A 23,495-nucleotide genomic window follows, 5' to 3' on the forward strand; every position below is an offset into this window, starting at 1 on the left:
ATATAATACCATCCCTGGTGCACATTACTTAAAACTGTACTGGCTCCCACTGACATTGTGAAACCTGATAAGCAATCCCTTAGGGCAATTTTTATGTACCCTCCAATCTGACCACTACAATATACCCCCATCTAGATCAGGAAGCTCTTACTTGCTCCCAAATCCCTTATTGCAGTGCTTCCTTTGTGCTTCCACATGGAGGAAAGAATTAAAGCAAAAGCATATCACCATAAAGTTAGCACTGCAGGTCTCCAAATATAGCCACCCTAAGGATACTTGCTGTTGAAGTGTGGGCTGTATAATAACAGACTAATATACATACCTTGATAATAGAAGAAATATTTCTTTGAAGCATCTCAAGTCTTTCAGAATAGGCTTTCTTTTGCTTATATCCTTTCCAGGATGCCTGTTTGGATTAAGAAGGTGTTATTAAGACAATGAATGATTCTGAACATTACATAAGGAGGACCTGGTTCTTCCCTTAGCAAATATCTCCTTCTGACTAGTAAGTTTTTCTCTCTTCATCATAAAAACAAGTGTCCCAAGTCCATATTTTCATGCACTACCGATACTAAAACCAATTACTCAATAATTAGGTTATTTCTTTTCTCATGCACTACTGATAATTGAATGCATTAATAATTAGGTTATTTTTTCTCATGCACTACTGGTATTTACATCCATTAATAATTAGATTTTTTTCCCCTCAACAGCCAGAAGCAATGTCAGACCCTCAGGTGGTCAATAATACCTGTATTTTTATCACTGCTGGCTCCTGGCTCTGGAAGTATGCTTTTCTTTCCTTATATTTTTTTCTGACTAGGAATCCCCTTGCTTGAGCTTGCAGTTGAATTATCAGATCCTCATTTGCAAACCACAGCTGTTCTCTATTGTAATCTGATGTAATCTGGCCAACAATATTCTAAGAAAAAAAGGATCATGGGTGGGAGGGGGTCAGGCATGATATAAGATGCCAAGCCATGTCAAAACTATTTTAATATTTAAATTACACTCTGACTTTCAGCCAAATCCAAATCCTTCCTTTTTCATTTCATTTAACACTTCTGAAACTGAAAGTTTCACTATGGACTGGGACAAGGAATTTTATCAAAGCCACCTCAATCTTGTGGACTGCACAAGAATATTTTATAGACCCTTATTTTAAAAAATGCTGCCAAGTCACTTCAGCAATCACCCTGCAGTGACATACTTCTCCAGTGTGTAAAGCACCTCAAATTTTTTGGCAGTTAAGAATGACAGAATATTAAAAAAAAAAAAAGCTGGTTTTTCAACCAGTTATTCATACTGCAAGTTTGCCTATTTCAGAAGAAACTGTTCCTTTTATGACATAATGAAACTTGCCATAAAGCAACCTTGTGAATAAGTCTACAAAAGTTTCTAGCTCCCAGATGAGAGCCCTAGTCCATCCTAACCAGTGGTATAGCTAGGGGGGCGGAGGGGCAATTGCCTTGGGCTACATTCTTCCAGGGGGCTAGCTGGCATCCCCTGCACCACCCCCTCTGTGATTGCCGCCCCCTTCCCTGGGTAAAGCGGCTATCATGGTCTCTCGCCACTTGCCAGCTGCCCCCTTGCTCCTCCACCCACCCAAGCTCTCAGCTTTAAAAAAACTGCAGCGGTGTGACATGGCCAGAAGTAAAAACACTTCTGGGTATGATATTATGGGGGGGAGGGGGCATTTCAAAATTTGCTCCAGGGTGGCTAGCTATGCCACTGATCCTACCTACATTAGGTTACGAGAGCACACTAAGTTGTAGCACATTTTAGCAGTGTCAAAGATGAGCTCTTCTCCAGTGAATACAATCTTCATTGCATGGAAACCATTCTTAACTTGCCACAAGCAACCAGGCTATTAGCAAGCCTCCAAATGTAAACTCTGAAGGTAATGTCAGAATGAGCTCAGCTTGACTCAAGGAAAACAGGGCTGATGCTAGAGCTGTGTGAAGCCATTTCCAATCCAGAAGTAATAACCCAGTAAACATCCTTGTAACAAGTCATTCATTACAATGGACGTTCATAATGCAAACTGTAGTAAAGAAAGATGTACTAGAATAAATAGAGCATTTTCACCAATAAACCTGATTGCATTCTAAAAATCCCCTGTAGATGCATTCTTAAGATGCAAAGCACATTGCTATTTCCAAATTTAAGAGAAATACAATACAATTTAAGAGAAATACAACTGCCTTAGACATCTGCTATCAAAATCTATTGCCTAGACTAGAGGTTTTCAGACTGGGGCAACACAATACCCCAGTCTGAGGGCCCTGGCCTTTTCCCCTTAGGGGGGGCGCAGGCAGCCAGGATGCAGGGATGAAGTAGCGGCATGATCCCCAAGATAGCATTGCTCAGGGGGCTGCAGGGGCTTAGCTGTACTTACCAGAGCCTCTTGCAGCCTCCCCTCCTGGGGGTGCTTCAGAAGTGAAAGAGGAGCAATCACGCCCTGCCTCCACTAAACTGGAAATGGAGCACAATCGCTCCACTTTCATTTCTGACAACTTGGGGAGCCCTGCAGACGTTAGCGCAGGGCTCCCTGCACCCCAGGACGGCTGCTGCAGGGACTGGTGAATGCACCCCAGTCCCTGCAGCCCTCCCCCCAGGGATCGTATTGCTGCCTCCCCCTCCCTGCCCCCATAGGAATTTACTGCAGGTTTCAAACTCCGGGAGACTTAAAAGACTAAATTCAAATTATTCTAAGTATTAGTTTTGTGACTTTAAAAACAACAATTTACAGCATTTGTTTTTTACCAGCCCCCCTTGGTATATGCTGTTATATAAGCATTAAAAAGATTAATTCTGCATTGCTAATCATGCAGAAGAAATCATCACCTCAATAAATACTGGCTACTAGTTTTAAAATGCATAGTTAAGAAACAAATAGTAGTGTCTTCTGTGCAACGCAATTCCAATATAAATGGTACCAGAAGTTATGAGCTCTCTTAAAGAATCAACTTTGCCTTTGCCACTAAATTTAAGATTCCATTTTGCTTTAATCGTTATTCCTGATACCCAACGGCACATCACAAAGACATTTTTGAAACATTAAGCAACCTACCTGGATCTCTTCATCAGTCAGCCATGATGTTTTTAGTGCAATTTCTTCAGACGGTACACAAGTTTCTTCTCCAGTTTCCACATTATAGTAATAAGCATATCTCCCTTGCATTAAAAGTGTTATCCATGAGCCTTCATCAGGATCTAAAAGGACATGTTTAAAGGCCGGCATCGTTACTGCTTCTGTATTCCATACCTGGAACTTTCTGCACAAAAACATGTTCTCTGAAGTATGGCCTCATTTGGTCTGCCTGCCTTACACTAGGACACATGAACAGCTGTCACATCAAGCCTGCTTTAAATTGCACTGCAGTCTCCACAAAGCAAGCTAAGCTCAGATCTGCCAAGCAGAGAAGATTTCTGCCTCTGTACTACTAGAAACACAATCACCAAAGCAGGGCCAGATGGAGCTATTGGTCTTGAGGCAGCCCAGTAACCCTGCTGACCACTGCCAGTGCCAACCCTTCCCCCCCAGTTCCTGCACTCTAAACCAGGGGTGCCCAAACCCTGGCCCTGCGGCCACTTGCGGCCCTCGAGGCCTCTCAATGCGGCCCTCAGGGAGCCCCCAGTCTCCAATGAGCCTCTGGCCCTCTGGAGATTTGCTGGAGCCCGCACTGGCTCAATGCAAATGCTCTCAGCGTGAGGGCAACTGTATGATCTCTCGCATGAGCTGTGGGATGAGGGCTTCCTCCACTGCTTGCTGTTTCACATCTGTGATGCAGTAGCGGCAGCAAAGGAAAGGCCAGCCTTGCTTTGTGCAAGACCTTTTATAGGCTTTGAGCTATTACAAGATCTTCATTCATTCATATAAGTCCATCGTTAATATATTAATTTATGTAAACTTATGTAAATTTATTCAAATTTTAAATGTAAATTAATTCTTTTTTTCCCTGGCCCCTGACACAGTGTCAGAGAGATGATGTGGCCCTCCTGCCAAAAACTTTGGACACCCCTGCTCTAAACAAAGCATGCAAAATGCAGAGCTCACTGAGATCATTCCCAGCATATCCCACATTTCCTGCTTTGTTTAAAGAGTATGCATGGAAAACAGAGAAATCTTGCTCCTCCCTCCTCACAGGGTCTTTAAACAACTGAAAAAGTGGAACATGCTGGGAGTGATCCCAGCATAATCCACATTTCCTGCATCAGAGGAAGAATCCAGGTAAATGGGCATGCTTGCTGCAGTCTGTCAGTGATCTGGTCCCTTGCCTTTTTCTCACATTGCTCCTTCCTCCACAAGGCTCAGTCTGGCAGAAGCAGCAGCAAGGTGAGGGAGTCAGATTACCACGCTCAGAGGACTGGTATGAAGTGATCTCGCTCCCTCCTCTGCACAGGCTCTTTAAACCAAGTAGGAGCAATGTCAGCACAGTCTGCATTTCCTGCTTCGATTAAAGACCCCACGTGGAGGTAGTGGCAGATAAGGAGGTTGGCTTGGTCTGCAGCCATGGAGGAGGAAGGTGGCAGGCAACTATTTGCTGCCCCATCTATTCCCCCTCCCCCCCAAGCATAGCACTGTTCATTTCATGGATGTCCCATCTGCCCTGTACCGAGACTGGGTGTTAATTATAACTGAGAAAGGAAAAATTTCTGTAACAGAATTTGAGTCTTCCTGCTAAACAGTTAGAGCCACTCTTGTCTTAGGTGGATGACTTAGGGAAGGAAAAACAATGACAATGTAGATATTCAGATTCAACAACAGCTGCCCATAATATGCTGATGTGAATAGGAAGATTAAGAGAAAGCAGCAAGTGTATATATACTTGCCCAGTGCAAAGCAGACACACAATTAAGCTTTTGCCCAACAGTTGCTGTTTGCACCTTTACTGGGGTCACATCTCACGAACCATTTGGAAATCATGACTTAAAAATAAGGGCTAGTACAAACCAGAAGGCGAATGACCACTAAGTATTGCTTTATAGCTTTCCATTGCTTACTCAAGATGCTTCATAGGAAGTGAATTAATCACTGTGTAGAAACAGGATGTTGGACTAGAAGAATCATGAGTCTGACCCAATAATACAGTTCCTATATGGCAGTGGTTTCCAAACTCTCCAGGAGAATTTTGAGCCACTTTAAGTTCTTATGGGGGCGGGGGGAGGCAGCGGGGGCGGGTGGAAGCCTCCCCGGGGTGCAGGGAGCCGGTGCGAACCTTTGTTAGAGCTCCCTGCAGCAGTGAACGTAAAAGCGGAGCAATCCCACCCCGCCTCTGCTAAAGCAGAAGTGGAGCTCAATCGCTCCACTTCCACTTTCACGGCTGCGGGGAGCCCTAACAAAGGTTTGCACCGGGCTCCCCGCACCCTGGGGAGGCTGCAGGAGGCTTGGGTAAGTGCTCCCAAACCCCTGCAGCCCCCTGAGCAGTGCTATCCTGGGGATCGCACTGCTGCCTCCTCCCTGCCAACAGGCTGCCCCCGCCCCTTAAGGGGGCAGAGGCCAGGGCTCACAGGCTGGGGCATCGCAACGCCCCAGTTCGAAAAGCCCTGGTTTAAACCATCAGATCTGTTACTCTATCATGGCAATCAGTTTTATATTCATTGCATACAACACACACACACAGAACCCCTCAAGGCAGGAACTGAAACAGTTGGGAAGCTCTGGAAAACTTCTACTGGATGCAGCTTTTCAGAAGCAAACTCAAATGAGAGCAATTCCAGCGACAGCAATAATTTATGTGGAACAATGTTCTTGTTTACAGCAGAGATCAGAAACCCCAGGGAACAACAAATGCTCCACTCCCGGTTTCATCTGTGTTTTCTTAGCAACAATTTACACTGCCCTGAAGCACCTAGGAAGAAGCATTTCAAATGTTGCTATCGGATTCAACCACATATTTCCTTCAGGAACCCCAAGAACACAGCCTATTTGTAAGGGCATATATAAGCATATGTGAATGACAATTAAGTAGACAAGCAACTTGCAAAACACTGGATACAGGAATATTTACAAGTTAGATATTTAAATATGTCCTCCCTGCAATGTCAAGCGAGTCAGGTGAGGGTATTACCTTTGGTTTTTAAACTCTTGGTTTCCAAAAGATGATTATAGTAGGCTTCAGCACACTCTGGTTCAATGTTTAAATTGAAGCTAGGCGATTGTAAAATGGCTACAATTTCTGTAGGATCACCTTTTTCCAAACACTGATTTAACATTGTTATTCCAAGAGCCACTAAAGGAGAGAATTAAAATTGAACATTAGCAATCACACATTTGAAAGCAGTACATTATAGATACAGTGCTATTTTTTTTAATAAAGCAAAGACATTTCTCTTAGTGCAGAAAACTAAATGCGTACAAAAAAACTTAATATGGCTGAGATATATATTTTTCCCTATTTCTCTAGCATGAGATCAACCCACATTACTATCACATTGGCAACAAGGGAGCTAGTCTGTCTTGGGCTGCAATCAGGCAATAGGTTTTCTTCTTTTCAGATTCGTACAAATCAGAAAGTGTTGCTTTAAAGCTTAATATGCACTTTTTCTCCATTCCCATTTATGGCCCAGTTCTAACCTTGTGGTACATTGTTGCAGCAGCCTCTTCACCAGCTTGCAGAATGCTGCTGCTGGAGCAAGATCTGAAGGGCAGTGCACCATTGACTGTGCCCCACAGATCAGCTGTTGGTGCAGTTATATGGGTGAATCTCAGTGGTTCTAGCAGCTGCCAAATCATAGACCCCTGTCCCAGGCCTCACATGCCCCCTTTGGCATTACAGATCTGTGCCAGCAAAAGAGCTACCATAGTTCTGAGCAGGACCATAGGAGACCAGGCAAGGGTCAGAGAGGTAAGTAAAAATCATCTTACAAATGGCACATGAGCAGGGGATAGAATTCATTGATCATGCTACTTTCGCTTCCTTTCAAGACTAAGAATGGCCACTTACAATTTGATTGAGCCCTACAGTCTTTTTTTTAGAAATTAAGAACTGACTTAATGTGCAGGTATGGAACTCTTTAAGCCTAGGTACAGAAAGTAGCTGAAGAAACAAATCAAAAACATTACTCGAAGAGGTACCAATGGTGTACACAAACTTATTTTGTCTCACTGTCATATCTGGGAAAATATTGTGAATGTCAATAACAATGGGAAATCCTCAAAATTTGTTTATATGTTTCAGAATGTGCACTTTTTTTTCAAAAAAGAGGTTGTGTTCACAACATAAGGAGTCAGTCATATGCATTTTTATATGGGTATTATATTGTTATTATATTGTTACCTTAAGTTTGGATTGTAATGGTGTACAATACTCAGACACTTTTACTGTTCATTTTTGCTCAGATTTATTTATTTATAGAATTTATATCCCGCCTTTCTATCCCTGGAAAGGGCACTCACAAATAAAGATCTTCTCTCACATACTTGCCTGCGCTTCATATTTATTATAGGGATTTTTTTTTCCTAAATAGAACAGGAACACATAAGAATTTCCAAAGCCATATATGGAAGTTATGTAAATTTGACCACTGCCACAGAGATAAATGTCACATGTATTCCCCAGTTGCCAGATGCATTCCCCATCCTACATATTTAGAAGCAGCATGTGGTATGCAGACTTGTTTGGACAGCATCAATTCACAAAGCAGGTGCATGATCTCATGACAACGTTCCTTCTCCCTTCTCTAAGGGTAGGATGGAGGAAAAAATTTTGCAAAAGAAATTTAATTTGCCAGGGAAAAGGGTTTTGGCCTTCACAAAGACCAAAGTAAAAATGTGGGGGGGGGGGGGGGCTTAAACAATGTCATTTTTAAAATGTTGTTGCAAGTCAAAGTAAACAGATTCTTTGACCCCCATATAGGTTGTACATTCCAGAATGCAATTTGCTAGCTATATATGGCTTTGAAAGGGATAGGGAGAAGGCAGCGAGACAAAGTTACAGGCAATTAGGGCTAAATGCTTGATTCCCAAGTTCATGTCTGCCCTTTCAGGGAGGGAATGGCAGATCACCCTGTGGTCACTGATTATCAAGGTGTGTGTGTGTGTGTGTGTGTGTGTGTGTCTATATCTATATCTATATCTATATCTATAGATATAGATATAGTCTCCAAAACAACACTGGAGATAATGAAATCTTTAGTACTTCAAAATGTGCACAGGTATCATGTACAGTTTTATCTATCAAATTGAATTAGTAAATCCATACCAGCACAGTATGGCTCTATTTTCCCTTGTTGCTCTCCTCAGTTTAAGCATGGCTTGCCCATCAATGAAGCACGGACTGAAAAGTGTATCTGAGATGGCAGATGGGTGTGTCATGCTCACTACACTTGCACCAAACTCCACTGGGTCCTACCTGACACCACTGGCTACTTCCTGCCTTCCATTACCCAGCACCATGGTTACCAGTCCACACATCTCATGACTCCTTGCCTTTTGAAAACAAATAGAGCAGAGAAGGAAGGATCTAGCAGAAACATCCTTTATATGAAATTTTTCAGTTTGTCACTCAGCTATTTAGTTCCCAAAACCTCCAGGTCAGCGGTTCTCAAACTGTAGGTCTGGGACCCACCAGTGGATCAGGACCCAATTTCTGATGGTTCATGAAACTGGCAGGGCAGATTAGGCTATGTGCATTAAGGGTTAAACAAGCTGCAACCTGGGGCGGAGCACTGTTGCCCAATCAACATTATCACCACACCCGTAGCATATATAAACCAGGCAGCAGCCTCTATAGCAGGGGTCTCCAAACTTTTTGGCCAGAGGGCCGCATCAAATTTCTGGCGTGGTGTGGAGGGCCGAAAAAAAATTTAAATATAAAATTTAAATAATTAGAGATGGAACTTAAATGAGTGAATAAATGAATGAATGGGCCCATTCATTCAATCTCTCTGGCCCTCAGAATACCCTCCAGACAGCATCAGAGCACAGTTCTGGTCATGTTCAGTTGAGCAGGCCAGAGGCTTTCAGGGGACAAGAGGTTGGCTGTGGGTTGGAAAGAGGATTGCTGCGGGCCGCATCTGGCCCCCGGGGCGGGGTTTGGGGACCGCTGCTCCAGAGCCTCTAAAAAGTTTGAGAATCACTGCTCTAAGTAATTGGGATGTGCTATGAAGAAGGTGGGTTTTGTTGAGTGCCCCATTGGTCAGTCATGTTATCTGGACCTCAAAATCACTTCTATGTGATCATTTGAATTATACCTTCAGTAGGGTCTGCTGACAGCCTGATGATCAAACCATGTTGCTCTTGTTTGATCCATGTTGGGAAACATTAGCAGCCACTGAGAACAAATTGCTGAAGTTTTGAAATAACTTGATAAGCTTGTCTCAGCGGCTAGACTGAGGATTAGTAATACTAGAGTACTAAAAGTGTTCCCTCTCTGAAAGCCATTTCATACAACCAAGCTATCATGAAAATCTATCCTTACACAATAGAGATGACCATTTAAATCAACACTCTGCTTCAGTGAAATTAAGACCGGGCCTCTTAATACTTAATATGTAAAAATTAACAGTTCAGAGTACAGTTCAGATGTGTGCTTACATTTTGATGCATCTTCCATGTTTCTGTTAGCATCATCAATTCCTTTCTGTATCTCATCTAGCCAAAGGAGTGATGATTCATCACAAGATTCCTAAATAAGGAGGAAAAAAAAGTAGGTGTCCATGTTGGTCTATTGGAAAAAAAAATACTCCAAAGCCACAATCAGGTAATACCTTTATTAGGCTCAACCAAATAAATGCAAGATGTTAAGCAACACTTTGAGTTTAGAGTGCTTCATCAGACAGGATGTAAAAAGGGCTCTGGTGGCAGGGCATAATGGGAAGCCCCCCAAAGTCTGCAATTTGTTTCAGTTCTAAAATAGAGTGCAAGAGGAATTGAGACTCAAGGTGGATTAACCTCACAAGGTGCTAGACCATATCTTCGTTCACACTAAGGACTTCTAGAAAGATTAATTTTGCAAGTTTTGAATGAGGGTAGTTAACAAAAGCAAAGCAATTAAAATTAACAAAATATCAATCATCATTATAAATAGCTGTGACATGCATCAAAGATGATCAGAGAGCAAACATAATTTACTAGTCTGAATAAACAGACTTTGGTCATATTGGTAAAAGCTGATAGGGACTGGACTATTTTTGCCTCCTCAGGGAAGAAGTTCCAAAGTCAGGGTGCTGATGCCAAAAAGGTCCTGTCCCCCATCATACATCACTGAAAGGGAGACCTGACAAAAGGTCTCAGATGAGGAGCAGGATGCACGCACAGACATGAGAATAAGAAGACAGCCCTTCAAATATACAAGTTCTAAGTCATGTAGGGCTGTAAAGGTAACTGCTAGCAACTTGAGTTGGGCCTGGAAACATAGTAGCAATAAGGGTGGATCGTAGCATATTTGATGGGACTAAGGTGCTAAAGACAGGACTTGGGCTGTTGCATTTTGTACCATCTACAGTTTCTACACTATTTTCAAGGGCAGCGCCCAAGTAGACCCAATTAGAGTAATCTACAAATGAACCACAATGACCAGATCTGATTTCTTTAATGACAATAATGACTGTTCCTTTATGTTCTGGAAATAAAGTTCAGCAGTTAGGATGACAGAAAGAAGCATTAGCAATTAAAATAGTTTCCCAACTCTGAATTCAGTCCATTCAAAACACTCATGGTTACCAAATCATTCAGAAAAAAGTTATACTAGGTAGGAGATTGGAACTTCCAAAATGAACAAACCAAGTCAGAACTGAAGGTAAAAAAAGTGTGCTAAGTTTTTCCCCTGTGGCATGACACAATCCAGTTTCTCTCAGATTATTGGGAACCTTGTTAGGCTACCTGCTTTGCAGGTATCTTAGAAAACACATGACCTTTGCTAGTGGTTAGGATAGCATCACTTGGTATATGGACATCTGATGCACTATATGGGGGTTTGATGTTCTTCAAACTAGACTTAAACTGGTCATTTTTTTCTCTAATTCTATTACCATATTTGAACCTCTTCCTGTGGAACTCACATTGTTGGTATGTTGTAACTTTTATCTGACAGCAGAGATGCACATTTATAAAATGTATTCCCAGAGAAACACATTCAGAATGTTTATCTAAAACATACACAGGAAGACAAGTCATTGCCCGCAAAAGAAAGCTAGCTTGCAGTTTCAGGCTCTCTCCAAAGGGAAGGAAACACGTACTCAGAAAAATGTGCCACATCATCCAACTTTACCACTATGAACTTTAACACGTACACATCCAGCCCCACCTTAAAAGTCCAGCTGCATTCCAAATGAATGAAGCAACATTTTTAGAAGTTAAATTGCTTTGCTTTTGATTGCACACAAGAAAGCTAGTTTCCATCAGAATCTTGTACTCAAAACAGGTACAATGTGAAATTATTTACAAGTCTGAAGGAAGACAATCTAATCTAACAGACACAATTCAGTTTGCAAAAAATAAAGGACTGAAAACAAGGATCAGGAAAACATTGACAAGTTGGTGTAGTGACTGACAAGTTATGTTAATTGGAATAGAGTTTGCTGTGATTGCTATGCTGAAAACATGAAAATTAGGGTCAACAAGAATATTTATGGCCAAAGAGATGGGACAACAGCATAACCCAGTATCTATCAAGTGGAATGTGTAAAGGCAAGGATGCTGAATATTTCCCCCGCTAGCACTCCCCTATGTCACAATTTTTCAACTTTGTTTCTCCTGTTGGCAACTATTTCAAGTCTTGCATACCCCACCCGGGGAATGCAAGTTAGGTGGAGATGGCCAGAAAGAAGGGTTCATCCCATTCCACTTCTAATGCATTTTAAAATTTCTCCCATCTCTTATTAGAAAGTGTCTAACTGCAGTTCTGACACACAGGACAACTACCATCAAGTTTGGCTCTCAGAGGTCAGCACAATTAAACTGCAAGTTTCCTTGGGGAAAACAAGATTGCACTATGATGTGCTGCATATGGAACACAGGTTCACAAAATTGTACCGTCTAGGATTTAAACAGAGCAGGAGGTACTCCTGTCTTTTTTTTCTCAGGTGAGAGATTTTTGCCTACTGAGTTGGTGCCAATTGTAGAAGGAATTCTATACCATTGTCAGCTGTGTTAAAGGGCTATACCCACCTATTTGATTTCATACCAACTAAATTTAACCCTTCACCTTCTGCATTACCAAAACCCATAACCTTCACATTTCTCAACACCAGAGTCCAAGTTGCACTTAAGTAGAGTGCCTTCTCCTTACCATTTCTGTCCCTAAGTGTTTCTGTACTTCTATTGCCTCCCTGAAAATTCTTGTCTGATAATGCTCCTCTCTAGATCAGAGGTCCCCAACTCCTGGGCCACAGACCAGTACTGGCCTGTTAGGAACCAGGCCACACAGCAGGAGGTGAGTGCCAAGCAAAGCCGGTGAAGCCCCGGACCCCAACCTACCCCCAAATCCAGACTCAGCAAAGGAGACACAGCGGAAGGATGGCGAGAGAGCACAGGGGGCAGCTGTCAGGGAGCGAGTGTCTGGCCTCCCCACACCTTGCCCAGACCCACCACTCTGGCACAGAAGTGCTGGGGAATCCCAGGGCCTTCTGGACTATCTCCGGCAGTTGACGTGGCAGGCTGGCACCAGGCATGGAGGCGTGGCCCCCGGCTGCTCCCATCAGGGGGAGATCAGCTCGGGGACCCGCCATCCGCAGGCAACACAAGGCGGGGAGCCTCCCTGACTTTGCAGATGGCAGAAGGCACACCCCAGCAAGGCAGGCAAGGAGGGAGTGTGCTGGCTGGGGGGAGACAGGCTGTTTTATCCCTCTTTCCTTCTAGGCCAACTAGAAGATAAAGGCATGGCAAATTGACAACAGCATGTACTCAGTTTTGATAGGGAGCGAGAGAGATGGAAAGGCGAGGCAGATCAGAGGGAGTGCCACGGCAGAAGACAGAAAGTGAGCAGGCAGGGGACAAAGGGGATCTACTGAAGATTTTGGGGCTAAAGTCCCTGATGAGATTTACTCCCTGTCTGCTGTTCAAACTATGTAGGACTGGGCCTTGAAACAAAATAGTGGCAACAGCACTGATGAGTCCTGACATGCATGCTGAAGATCTTTGCTTTAAGGGACTACCTGTAGAATAGCTGCCATGGAAGGAAAGTGCCGTATCAAGTATTAAATCCTTTATACAGTTGAAAATCTTAGCAACAAGTCTTCTTGACAAATTAAAGAATGAGAATTGAAGTAGTTCTACATGTTACTCAGAATAAGATGGCAGAATTCTAGACTGCCCACTTTCAGAATGCAGGCTCGGGGTGTCAAATTTTTACCATTCTCCCACATGTAAAGCTTTTAAGATTTTGTAAACTAGCACATAAGGGAGAAAAACTGAGTGCAGAGTAGCTCTCCCATTTTGCCCTGATGTGCTTGCTGGAAAGATTTTTTTTTTACAAAAGAGAACATTTAGATTATTAACTCCCACCTTTAGTCTAAAGTGGTATGGTCCAGAATTCTATGATCTCATCCTGCATAATGCATACAATGGTTCACATAAAGAATTCTCTTAAACACCCTTTGTAGGTTTCAAATTTTAAAATATTTGAATCAGGAATACGCTGCAGTATTATGTGCTTCATCCAATGACCCTCCACATTGCAAACATCAATTCTTATTTGTTATGTATATGCAAATTTAGGCAAGGTGGGTGATTACAGAAGCTCCCACTGCAATCACATAATAGCAGTTAAATGCTACAATGAAAACATTAAATAAGGGCACAATCCTAACTTGCACTGGAACAGGTAGGCTGATTGGCCTGCGCTGAATCCCAGGGCAAGGTAGGTGCAGGCTTGGGTGCAACTCAGAGTAAGGGGATTTTATTACCCTTACCCCATGTCGCACAACAGCCAGCCCTATTGGTCTACTTGGATCTGTGCCTGCAATTTAATGGGAGCAAGTCCAAGTGGCCCATGTAACACTGGTCAGACCAAGGGTTAGGATCTGGCCAGGGTTGGTCCCACCCCCCTGCAGGGCATGATGCACCTCCCCCTCTGTCCTCCTGCACCCAAAAACGCCTCTGTTACACACTCCTGTCACCCTTTCCAGCCCCCTGTGCCAGCCTGCCCATGCCAGCACAAACTTACCCTATCCGGGCGCAGGTCTAGCGCTGCTATGCCAGAGCCGTCCTTGCACAGGTAGCGAACGTGCTTTATAGCACGCTTAGACACTTGGGAGCCAGTGCAAGAAACTTGTGCCAGCTCAGGATTAGCTGCCCAACTCACTATAGTTCCTGCTTAATCCAGGATTTGAAACCAGCTTTCAAATTTCAATTTTTTCTTTTCAAATTCAGACCTTAGGTTGAACACGAAGCATGATCAGACTAGACTGGCAATCAAGTGCTGATTCACACAAACATGCCCACCATATGAGAATGAACTAGTAGCTAGAGGGGGTGCAAAACACTAAATTTTGCAGGGAGTCTCCCTGAAGCATGCAAGTGGCCCCTCCCCTTTGGAGCCTCCATTTTGTTCCCCCCCCCACCCTGAGCAGCTCTGAAGGGAAGGGGCTGCTTGCACACTGTGGGGAGGCTCCTTGCAAAACTTAGTGCTTTGCACCCCTTCTAGCTACACCACTGGAATGAACTCTTGTTCTATTCATTAACTGTTTTGACATTGAAATTTTGGAGATTGAGGGAACCTGCTCCCATTAAACACTGGCTATCTCATTTTTTCTTTGCAAATTTTGCCTTGTCTATATTTCTTTTTACTTATAAGGTTTCTAAAAATATTGAAAGCCTTATGTTTAATACAATAGGCCACAGGAATTTGAGCTCCAGAAAACCAAAGGGTAAGAGAGGGAGAATTGCACAATGCTATAGCGTGCTTCTAATTGCACAATTAGAAGTATTACATCTGCATCAGCCCCCAGACTATTGCAGCAAAGAGACATCACGTTTATACCAGTTTAGCTTAGCACTACTGTTTAATGATCTATATTTCTTTGGGATTTTTAAGGGTGAAAATTGGTAGCCCTACATGAGGTTTATATGATGTAATAAACTTGTCCACAAAGATCATACCCCAAACTAGTTAAAAGTGCCAAAACACTGTATTTTTCAAGCATCTCCTGACTTGTACTTCCTCCCACAGTACCAAATTTTATGAACATAAAATTTATTTGTACCATTAATCTTACCAAACTAAGATTATGCAACTATGTCAAGAACTATTCTTTGTCCATGTCAATGGATCACTATTTGGGATTTTATTCTAAATAAATGGTTAACAGAAACAAACCAAGATTCTATAATTTCAGTCACAAGATTTCCTGAATAATTTTCCTTGAAATCTTAGATATGGAAGATCCCACCCTCTTCTCTAGTTAGGCAGTTTGAGAGTTAATTTTTTTTTGCAAAAAGGAAGTTTATCTCTTCTGTGTTGGCTGGAGGATTAAGCAGTCATGCCTGTTTCTACATTCAGATGAGTCACACCCTTCTCTGTACTAGACAAAGAACAAATAGGAAAACCAGGAAAGACTTAGGCATTCAGGATGCTTTTGGTGGTCAGATATGAAGCTCCAAACACTTCTTTGCTAAAATGTGGATTAACAAACAATTAGACAAGTGAAAGCACGTTTTTTAAAATTTGAATTTTAACAGCTGCCACAATGGAAAGGTTGTTCTTGTTCATCAGCGGGCTGTTCTTCCTGTCCACCAGTTTATGCTACAAAGGTAAGATGCTCACATTCTACATAGTCATGTCTCAGCGCTTTCTGCTTTTATTTTGATTGTCATTAACCAAGTCATAGTCACATAATATACAACATTAAACAAAAGCTCAAGGAAGACAGATTTCCATTTCAGTAATAGTATCCTGATGGGGAGGAGAGGGGAAAAACATGTTATATACTTATTTTCCATATCAACATGTAACTGAGCAGCTTAATTGCCTTAGCATTCAATATTCTGCATAACTAATAACTAATAAAAAGTCAAGAATTCCAAACTCTTATTATAGAGTTAATTTTCTTGAAACTTTACATTTAGTAACAGCTACTTTGAATAGTTACTTTGTTGCTTAGTAACAAAGAAAGTGTATCAATGTACGTTCAAGCAGTATTCTGCTTTTACATAAAACTTCCTCTTTGTGCTCATAGAATACTTATTTGAGCACATTCATTAATTTGATGAATTCTTAAATTACAAAAACCTCAACTTACCAGTGCTATCTGGGCATTAATGCAAAACAATCTTCATATAAATAGTTGAAAAACTTAGCAGAATATGGGGGACTAATGAAGAAAACAAAATACTTGACTATTATTTTATTTGGTATGCTTACAAGAAATTAATTCTCTGTACTTACTGTCTTTATATTTGAATCCTAGCACAGCTATAATCAGTAAACTACTTCTGTATTAGTTGCTTTTTCTGGGTTTAAACATAATTTCTGCACTTAGATGTTGTAGAATATCCAGACATCGCTGCCAAAACATTGCATTCTAACATTGTTTTCCTTCCACCTTTTAAAATATCTGCTTTATGACAATTTTTCCAACTTTAAACATATTTGTGTGTCACCCTATCTAGCAAGTACTACTAAAGTATTATTGATGGGCCTGACAGGAGGAAATGTGTTATATGATGTTCACAGCTTTGAGAGGAAGGATAGTAAAAACCTTACTAGACGTATCTGGTAACATTTTGCATGAGGAAGATGAGTTTAAGGTCACAATCTTCAGTGCACTTAAGCACACTCAAGAGTATGCAGATTTAACTGAGTAACATGATTATGAGTAAGGTGTAAGACCGACAAGCACATACAAGCCACAACCCATTTTTCATGTATTGTCATAAAGTACCACTTCCTCCAGAAAGATGACAGAAGAGATCTTGGTTTCCCAAATGTTGCAAGTTTATTATAAGAAAAATAACTATAGGAACTTGGGGTGGAGTTACCCCTCTTGGGGTGGAGTATACATGGATGGAGTTACCCCTCTTCACAAAACAATCTTTTGAGGAAAGTTAGCCTGAGAGTGACTGAAAGTTGTCCACTGTGTTTCATGGTCCAAGCAGGGATTTGAAACCAGGTGTCCTGGCTAATCCAAAATTCCACAGTCCAACTGCTATACAACACTGGCTTTTGATACACAAGGTGTTCCCCACCTTCCTTAAAAATAGATATACTTCTGTGCCAAAACTGTTACAAGCTAGAAATAAAAATAATCAATAGTATTTCCAGAGAAATACTATTGTTGCCTTAAAGCCTGTATTTCTGCAACTAACTATTTTTTTCTTTTATGTTTAGAAAGGAAATGTAACATCAGCTCCAGCTGTCAAGGTGACAAGTTACACCCTATTAGGACTTTCCATGGCACTCCACAAGATACATATGAGGATTTCCCTCCATCTGCTATAGAAGGCCAGACAAAGCCCCCTCACAACAAAGACGACAACAGTTGTTCTGTGGGGAAGTCCAATGTCTCAGGACTAAAGATCAACAATACCACAATCAAGTACCTCACCAGCTCCCTGAGTGTGAAGCTGATACCAGCTGTATACATAGCTGTGGTTTTAATAGGAGTACCATCAAATGCCATCATACTATGGATGCTGTTTTTCAAAATCAGATCAGTCCGTACCGCAATATTCTACAAAAACTTGGCCATTTCGGATTTTCTGTTTTGTGTTATGCTGCCATTCAAGATCTCATACCATCTCCGTGGTAACAACTGGATATTTGGAGAAGCAATATGCCGAATCATGACTGCCATCTTCTATGGCAACATGTCTTGTTCTGCTCTACTCCTCACCTGCATCAGCATCAGCCGTTATGTGGCCATTGTTCATCCATTTACTTATAGGACTCTGCCTACACAACCATTAACAATATTAGCTTGTGGGGTGGTATGGACCATTGTCTTCTTATATATGTTGCCTCTGATCATAACAAAGCAAAGTTATTATCTAAGTCAACTAAATATCACTACCTGCCACGATGTACATAACTCCTGTGAAACTGAGTCACCATTCCAATTCTACTATTTCATCTCTCTGGCAGTCTTTGGATTTGTGATTCCTCTTTGTGTAGTTATTTTTTGTTATGTTTCAATCATTAGAACCCTCAAAGCTTATGATCGGAAGTGGTTCTGGTACATCAAAGTCAGTTTCCTTATCCTTAGCATTTTTGCTATTTGCTATACACCCAGCAACATTATACTGATTGCTCATCATGTGAATTTCTACTATAATTACAAAGACAATTTGTATTTTTTTTACCTTATCGCTTTATGCCTAAGCAGTCTGAACAGCTGTCTCGACCCATTCCTTTACTTCCTGATGTCCAAAATTAAAGCTCACACCAATACCTATCTTACAGTTGTTAAAATAGCCAACGAAAAATGAATGATACACTTCTCTCTTGATATTTGACAAAGTTGTAAATATATTTGTTCATCATATACTCTATTAAAAGATTCTATTTTTATAATAACAGCAAATATTAAAGTACTTATTCATGTATTTTAAGTCTGCATGATTTAACCAAATATTTTTAATGGTAAATATTGATGGGAGAGCAAGTTAAAGCACACTTGTTTCTTTTTTGAGCCTAGTTTGGTTTTCATACATCACTGCAATAGGAAATGAAAATAAAATATTAATTATGGATTTCTCTTCTAGCAATGAGCAATACTGTTTAAAATGGTAAGTTATTTCACACTTCCATCACTTTCATGAAAAGGTACCTATACTGTATTAGGGTTTTAGTATTATGTAAGTTTTCAAAGTTCATTCATAAGCAGGCATTAAATCTGATAACTCTAATTTTCCTTTTTCATTAAGGATAGCAATGAACCACAAAATACAAGGAATAGTGGTTTTATAGGGTGGCCTGATTTGCATGCTGGTTTGAGATGAAGGGTTGCCATTCCCTTGTAGTCTATTTCTACAGTGCCTTGGTAATGTCTGAATTGCTGCATAATATGACTCACTTGAAATAATAGCATTCAAACTGTATAGGTCACAGAGTAATCTTAATCAAACACAGCAGTTAACAAAATCTTAGTGATTTGGCCTTCATATCTTAGGATTGCAGTAGGGCAGTGGTTTTCAAACTCTCATGGAGAGTTTGAGCCACTGTAAGTGCTTGCAGGGGCGGGGGAAGGCAGCGAGGGTGGGTGGAAGGCAATGGTGTGATCCCCAGGAGTGTGGGGAGCCAGGTGCTAACTTTGACAGGACTCCCTGCAGCAGTGAAAGTAAAAGCGGAGCGATCGCACCCCGCCTCCGCTAAAGCTCCGCTTTCACTTTCGCTGCTGTGGGGAGCCCTGCCAAAGGTCGCACCGGGCTCCCCGCACTCCAGGGAGGCTGCAGGAGGCTTGGGTAAGTGCACCCAAGCCCCTGCAGCCCCTTGAGCGGCGCAATCCTAGGGATCGCGCTGCTGCCTCCTCCCTGCCTCCAGGCTGCCCATTAAGGGGGCATAGGCAAGGGCCCACAGGCTGGGGCGTCGCAACACCCCAGTTTGAAAAGCCCTGTAGTAGGGGATAATTACATATACAATGCAGTAGAATGACGTTAAGTTTCGTAGCCTTTTTAAAATGCAGAGACAAAAGAATAATTACTGTGCATTAGCTGTATGTTTACAACCCCCCCCCCCAGCTGAAGAGCTGTAACTATCCACAATTAATTGCAATTGGAGTAAATGCACACAAAAGTATAACTACCAAAGGGTCCCAACATTTGTAGCGCTGGTATTAGAGACAATTCTAAACATTTAATCAGAAGTCAGTCATAAGTTCAGTAGATTTCATTTGTATAAGCATGACCAGTGTAAACAAAGTAGAAAAGACACAAAAAGGTTACAGGAAATATAACTTGTTTAAATACACTCATCAGACAGCAATTTGGCTTAAAAACATGTCTCTGAGGCAGAAAGTTAAAAAAAAAATTATATGGTGCCACTGATGAACAGGACACCAGACAGAATGAGATTAGAAATTCTTATCTAAAGCGACTTACAGTCTAGATCAGGTGTGTCAAAAATAAAGTCTGTTGGCTAGATGTGGCCTGCGGAAACTTTTTGTTCAGCCCTTATCTCCCAGCTTCACTGCTGAAAGGGCATTCCCCACGATAACGGCTCTCCCATTTCTTGAAAAACTGATCAATATTTACATATTTTCTCTTTCTTTTTTAAAATTTTTTAAAAAATGTTTATTTATTACAAATACAGGACAGGGAAATGGGATGGACTTAGGAATAGAACTACACAGGTTACAACTCAGGGTAATGGCCTTTGGTTACAACATGCATTCTTTAAAAAAAAATTTTTTTAACTGCTAGAGAAAAAAAGAAATTATCCAAATTATATTTTCTCTTCTTTCATTTGTAGCTAATGAGTTCCGAAGTGAGGAAGAAAGTGCTTATTTCTGGTCATGACCTCAATGACACCCACCAGTGTACCTGGGGAGCAGGGGTTGGGGGGACAAATGCCCTGGGCAGCACCTGCAGAGCAGTGGTGGCACCGTGACCCTTCTCCGCTGCCATTTTTATCCAGGTCCATTTTTAGGCCAGTTTTCAAGGCCTTAGACAGACTTTTAAGGGCCGCGGAGGCTGCCTGTGAACTCACCAGCCCCCAAAAGGCCTTCAAAATTAGAGGCCTTCAAGATTAGATTACTGTAACGTGCTCTATGTGGGGCTGCCCTTGAAGACGGTTCGGAAACTGCAATTAGTGCAGAATGCGGCGGCCCATGTGGTTACGGGAGGTAGGCAGTTCGACTCTGTCAGTCCGCTTCGCCAGCGGCTGCATTGGCTGCCCATTCGTTTCCGGGCCCAATTCAAGGTGCTGGTATTGACCTTTAAAGCCCTATACTGCTCTGGACCAGGGTATCTTAGAGATCGCCTACTCCCGTACAATCCGGCTCATCCTCTTAGGTCATCAGAGAAGGCCTTTTTACAAGTGCCGCCACCTAGGGAGGTACGTGGGGCGGCTGCAAGAAATAGGGCCTTCTCAGTAGTGGCACCAACGCTATGTAACTCCCTTCCCCTTGACTTAAGAATGGCTCCCTCTCTTGAGACCTTTTGGCGAGGCCTGAAGACCCTTCTGTTTAAACAAGCCTTCTGAGTTCTCGGCCTTTTAACATCTTTTTAACATCTTTTAATATTTTTACAGGCCTGATTCTTTTATGACTTGCTGCTGTTCTATGCTCTTTTTACCTAGTTTTTATTCTGACTGCTGTTTTTTATGATGTGTTAATATGTTTTTATTTGTTTTTAAATTATGTTTTTAATATGTTGTAAGCCGCCTTGAGTCCCTTCGGAGAGAAAGGCGGGGTAAAAATAATAATAATTATTATTATTCAAAATGATGAAAAAACAGCACTTCTGGTTTTCACAGAAAACCAGAAGTGCTGTTTATTGGGCGGGGAGCAGCATTTTGCGGTCCTGTGCCCCCAGACAGAAAAAGGGCCAGGTTTGCAATTGATGACACAACTTCCTGCTTAATGACATCACTTCCGATTATCAGCAGGCATCATTTAATGTGATTTGGTCCACTATATGAAATGACTTTGACACCCCTGATTTAGATATATAAAGGGGAAACAGGAAGGTGACGAAAACAGAGACAAGAATATGCAAATATTTCAGTTACATGTAAGGCTTAGATACAGTGAAGAATGAGGTTTAAGTAATTGTGCTTGATATTTCAGGAATAACGCTAAACAATGTCATGTTAAAAGGGTAACATTTTGTGCTTAATTACATCTTAAAACAAGCAGCCAATGATAATTTTGCTTTACTGTGGTATGAGCCTTCATTTCGAAAAGCTTACTTTATCAAACACATAGAAGTGGAAAGGCAATGAACATAAGGTAGGTACACACAAATTGAGAGAAGGTAAAGGACAGTATCACTGACAAGAAAACAGGCATACATATACTGCTAACTAGGGAAGTTAAGGAAACACTGTTAAAAGAAATACTTACATGCACTGTTTTCCATACACAAAGGATGTCCATGTAACAAAAGCAACTGACATGCACAAGACAAATGCCTTGTTTAATGTATGTAGAAAAAGTACTGATGTGTGAAGAGGCTATAGTTTAAGAACTGTAGTCTCATTACTTTTTTTTGCCTCTGTACTTTTCTGGGAGTTACCTATTTAGGTATTTCTTGAAAAAGAAGTAAATTTAAATTTGATAAGTCACTACTTGAAGAATTCATTACCCACAGTCCCAGTAGCCAATAAATAAACTAGGAACTAAAACAGCTAACCTATAAATACTTGAAACTTCTACAACAGCAAGTAGCAAGCAGGGCCCAATCCTATCCAACTTTCCACTGCTGAAGCAGTAGCAGTGCAGCCCCGATGAAGGGAACAAATGTTACCTTATCTTGAGGAGGACTCTGTGACTGCACTCTCAACACAGAATGCAGTGCATGCCCTGATGGCTGCCGCACTGGTGTTGGAAGTTTGGATAGAACTGGGCCCTTAGTGAACCATTAAAAAGTATGCAAGACTCCTCTAGCCACCCAAAGCTCAATCTCCATTCATCATGTAAACCACAAGATTACTTAGACAACACTGCAATTCACTTTTTAAAAGAGATTATGTACAAATGCTGCAGGAATGAGCAAGTAGTAATGTCAAAGCTTTGTGCAATTCCATACTTTAAGAAACCGGGAAAAGGCCTCAAACTATACCTGGCATTTGAGTGCTTTTGCATTCTTTAGGACATCCTGGTAATGCCATGCAGATGCTCCTCTCACACCCTGGAGTTTTGCTGGAGGGAGTAACAATGCTTCTGCCGTTTTTGTAGGATCTCCCTCATCAATGGCTTTATTAATATGATCAATTGCTGAAATCCCTAAGCAAAAATGATGTTCATAATCAATATAAACAAGAACTTGCAATAACCATGGTAATATTTAGGGATACAGGCACTCATTTTACAGGTTAGGAACTGGAGCCATGGTGAAAAGTGGAAATGGTTGAAAAGCAAAACGTGGTCTTTTTTAATTTACAAATGTTGCTTCCAATGCTTTTTTAGCTAAAAAAGGCATTTGCAATTTGCTATCTTATAAACTCCTGCTGTCACACAGAGATTTCTGCAAATGGACTCTCAATGCCTTTGGGAATGGGACTGGAGTTACAGTGGGTGAGTGTGCATACACACTCTCTCTCACATACACACCCAGCCCAAAACAGTTTGAATCACCATGTCATATTCAAAACACAGGGGATGGCAATTTTAGCCTTTAGACCAGCAGAGAGAGGTTGAAAGTGCGGCGCATGTGTTGAATGAATGACTTCCGGGTATAACTGAAATGCGTTGAAAGAGAGGAATGTCAAAAAATGAACCATCAGAAAGCAGGGGATGCCTGTGTAATGCAAGAGTCAGTTACACATACAGGTGGAGCCTATTTATCCGCCTTAGTTCCGTTCCGTGATGCGGTGCAATTATCAAAAAACGCGTTGTGCTAAATTCCATAGAGTTACGCAAATATGCTGCAGCCTGACACTCCCGGATGGAAG

General features: G+C 41.6%; 2 protein-coding genes across 3 annotated transcripts in view; one reads left to right on the forward strand and one right to left on the reverse strand.

Annotated features, from left to right (window-relative positions):
• Positions 1-23,495, reverse strand: part of IQGAP2 (IQ motif containing GTPase activating protein 2) — an 82,088-nt gene that overhangs the window by 31,944 nt on the left and 26,649 nt on the right. The window contains exons 11-16 of one of the 2 annotated variants that reach the window (XM_066613458.1): positions 22,664-22,827; positions 9,542-9,632; positions 6,075-6,236; positions 3,074-3,216; positions 752-922; positions 323-406 (exon numbers count right to left, since the gene is read on the reverse strand). In XM_066613458.1, the coding sequence (XP_066469555.1) occupies positions 323-406; positions 752-922; positions 3,074-3,216; positions 6,075-6,236; positions 9,542-9,632; positions 22,664-22,827 (815 nt within the window). The remainder of the gene's footprint in view (positions 1-322; positions 407-751; positions 923-3,073; positions 3,217-6,074; positions 6,237-9,541; positions 9,633-22,663; positions 22,828-23,495) is intronic. The other variant, XM_066613459.1, reaches the window with a different exon arrangement.
• F2RL2 (coagulation factor II thrombin receptor like 2) lies at positions 15,492-18,451 on the forward strand. The gene is made up of 2 exons (XM_066613460.1): positions 15,492-15,697; positions 17,274-18,451. The coding sequence occupies exons 1-2, from the start codon at positions 15,634-15,636 to the stop codon at positions 18,368-18,370; spliced, it is 1,161 nt and encodes a 386-aa protein (XP_066469557.1). The 5' UTR covers positions 15,492-15,633; the 3' UTR covers positions 18,371-18,451.

The sequence above is a fragment of the Tiliqua scincoides genome, chromosome 2, assembly GCF_035046505.1.
Source record: "Tiliqua scincoides isolate rTilSci1 chromosome 2, rTilSci1.hap2, whole genome shotgun sequence".
In the NCBI taxonomy this organism is placed as follows: Eukaryota; Metazoa; Chordata; class Lepidosauria; order Squamata; family Scincidae; genus Tiliqua; species Tiliqua scincoides.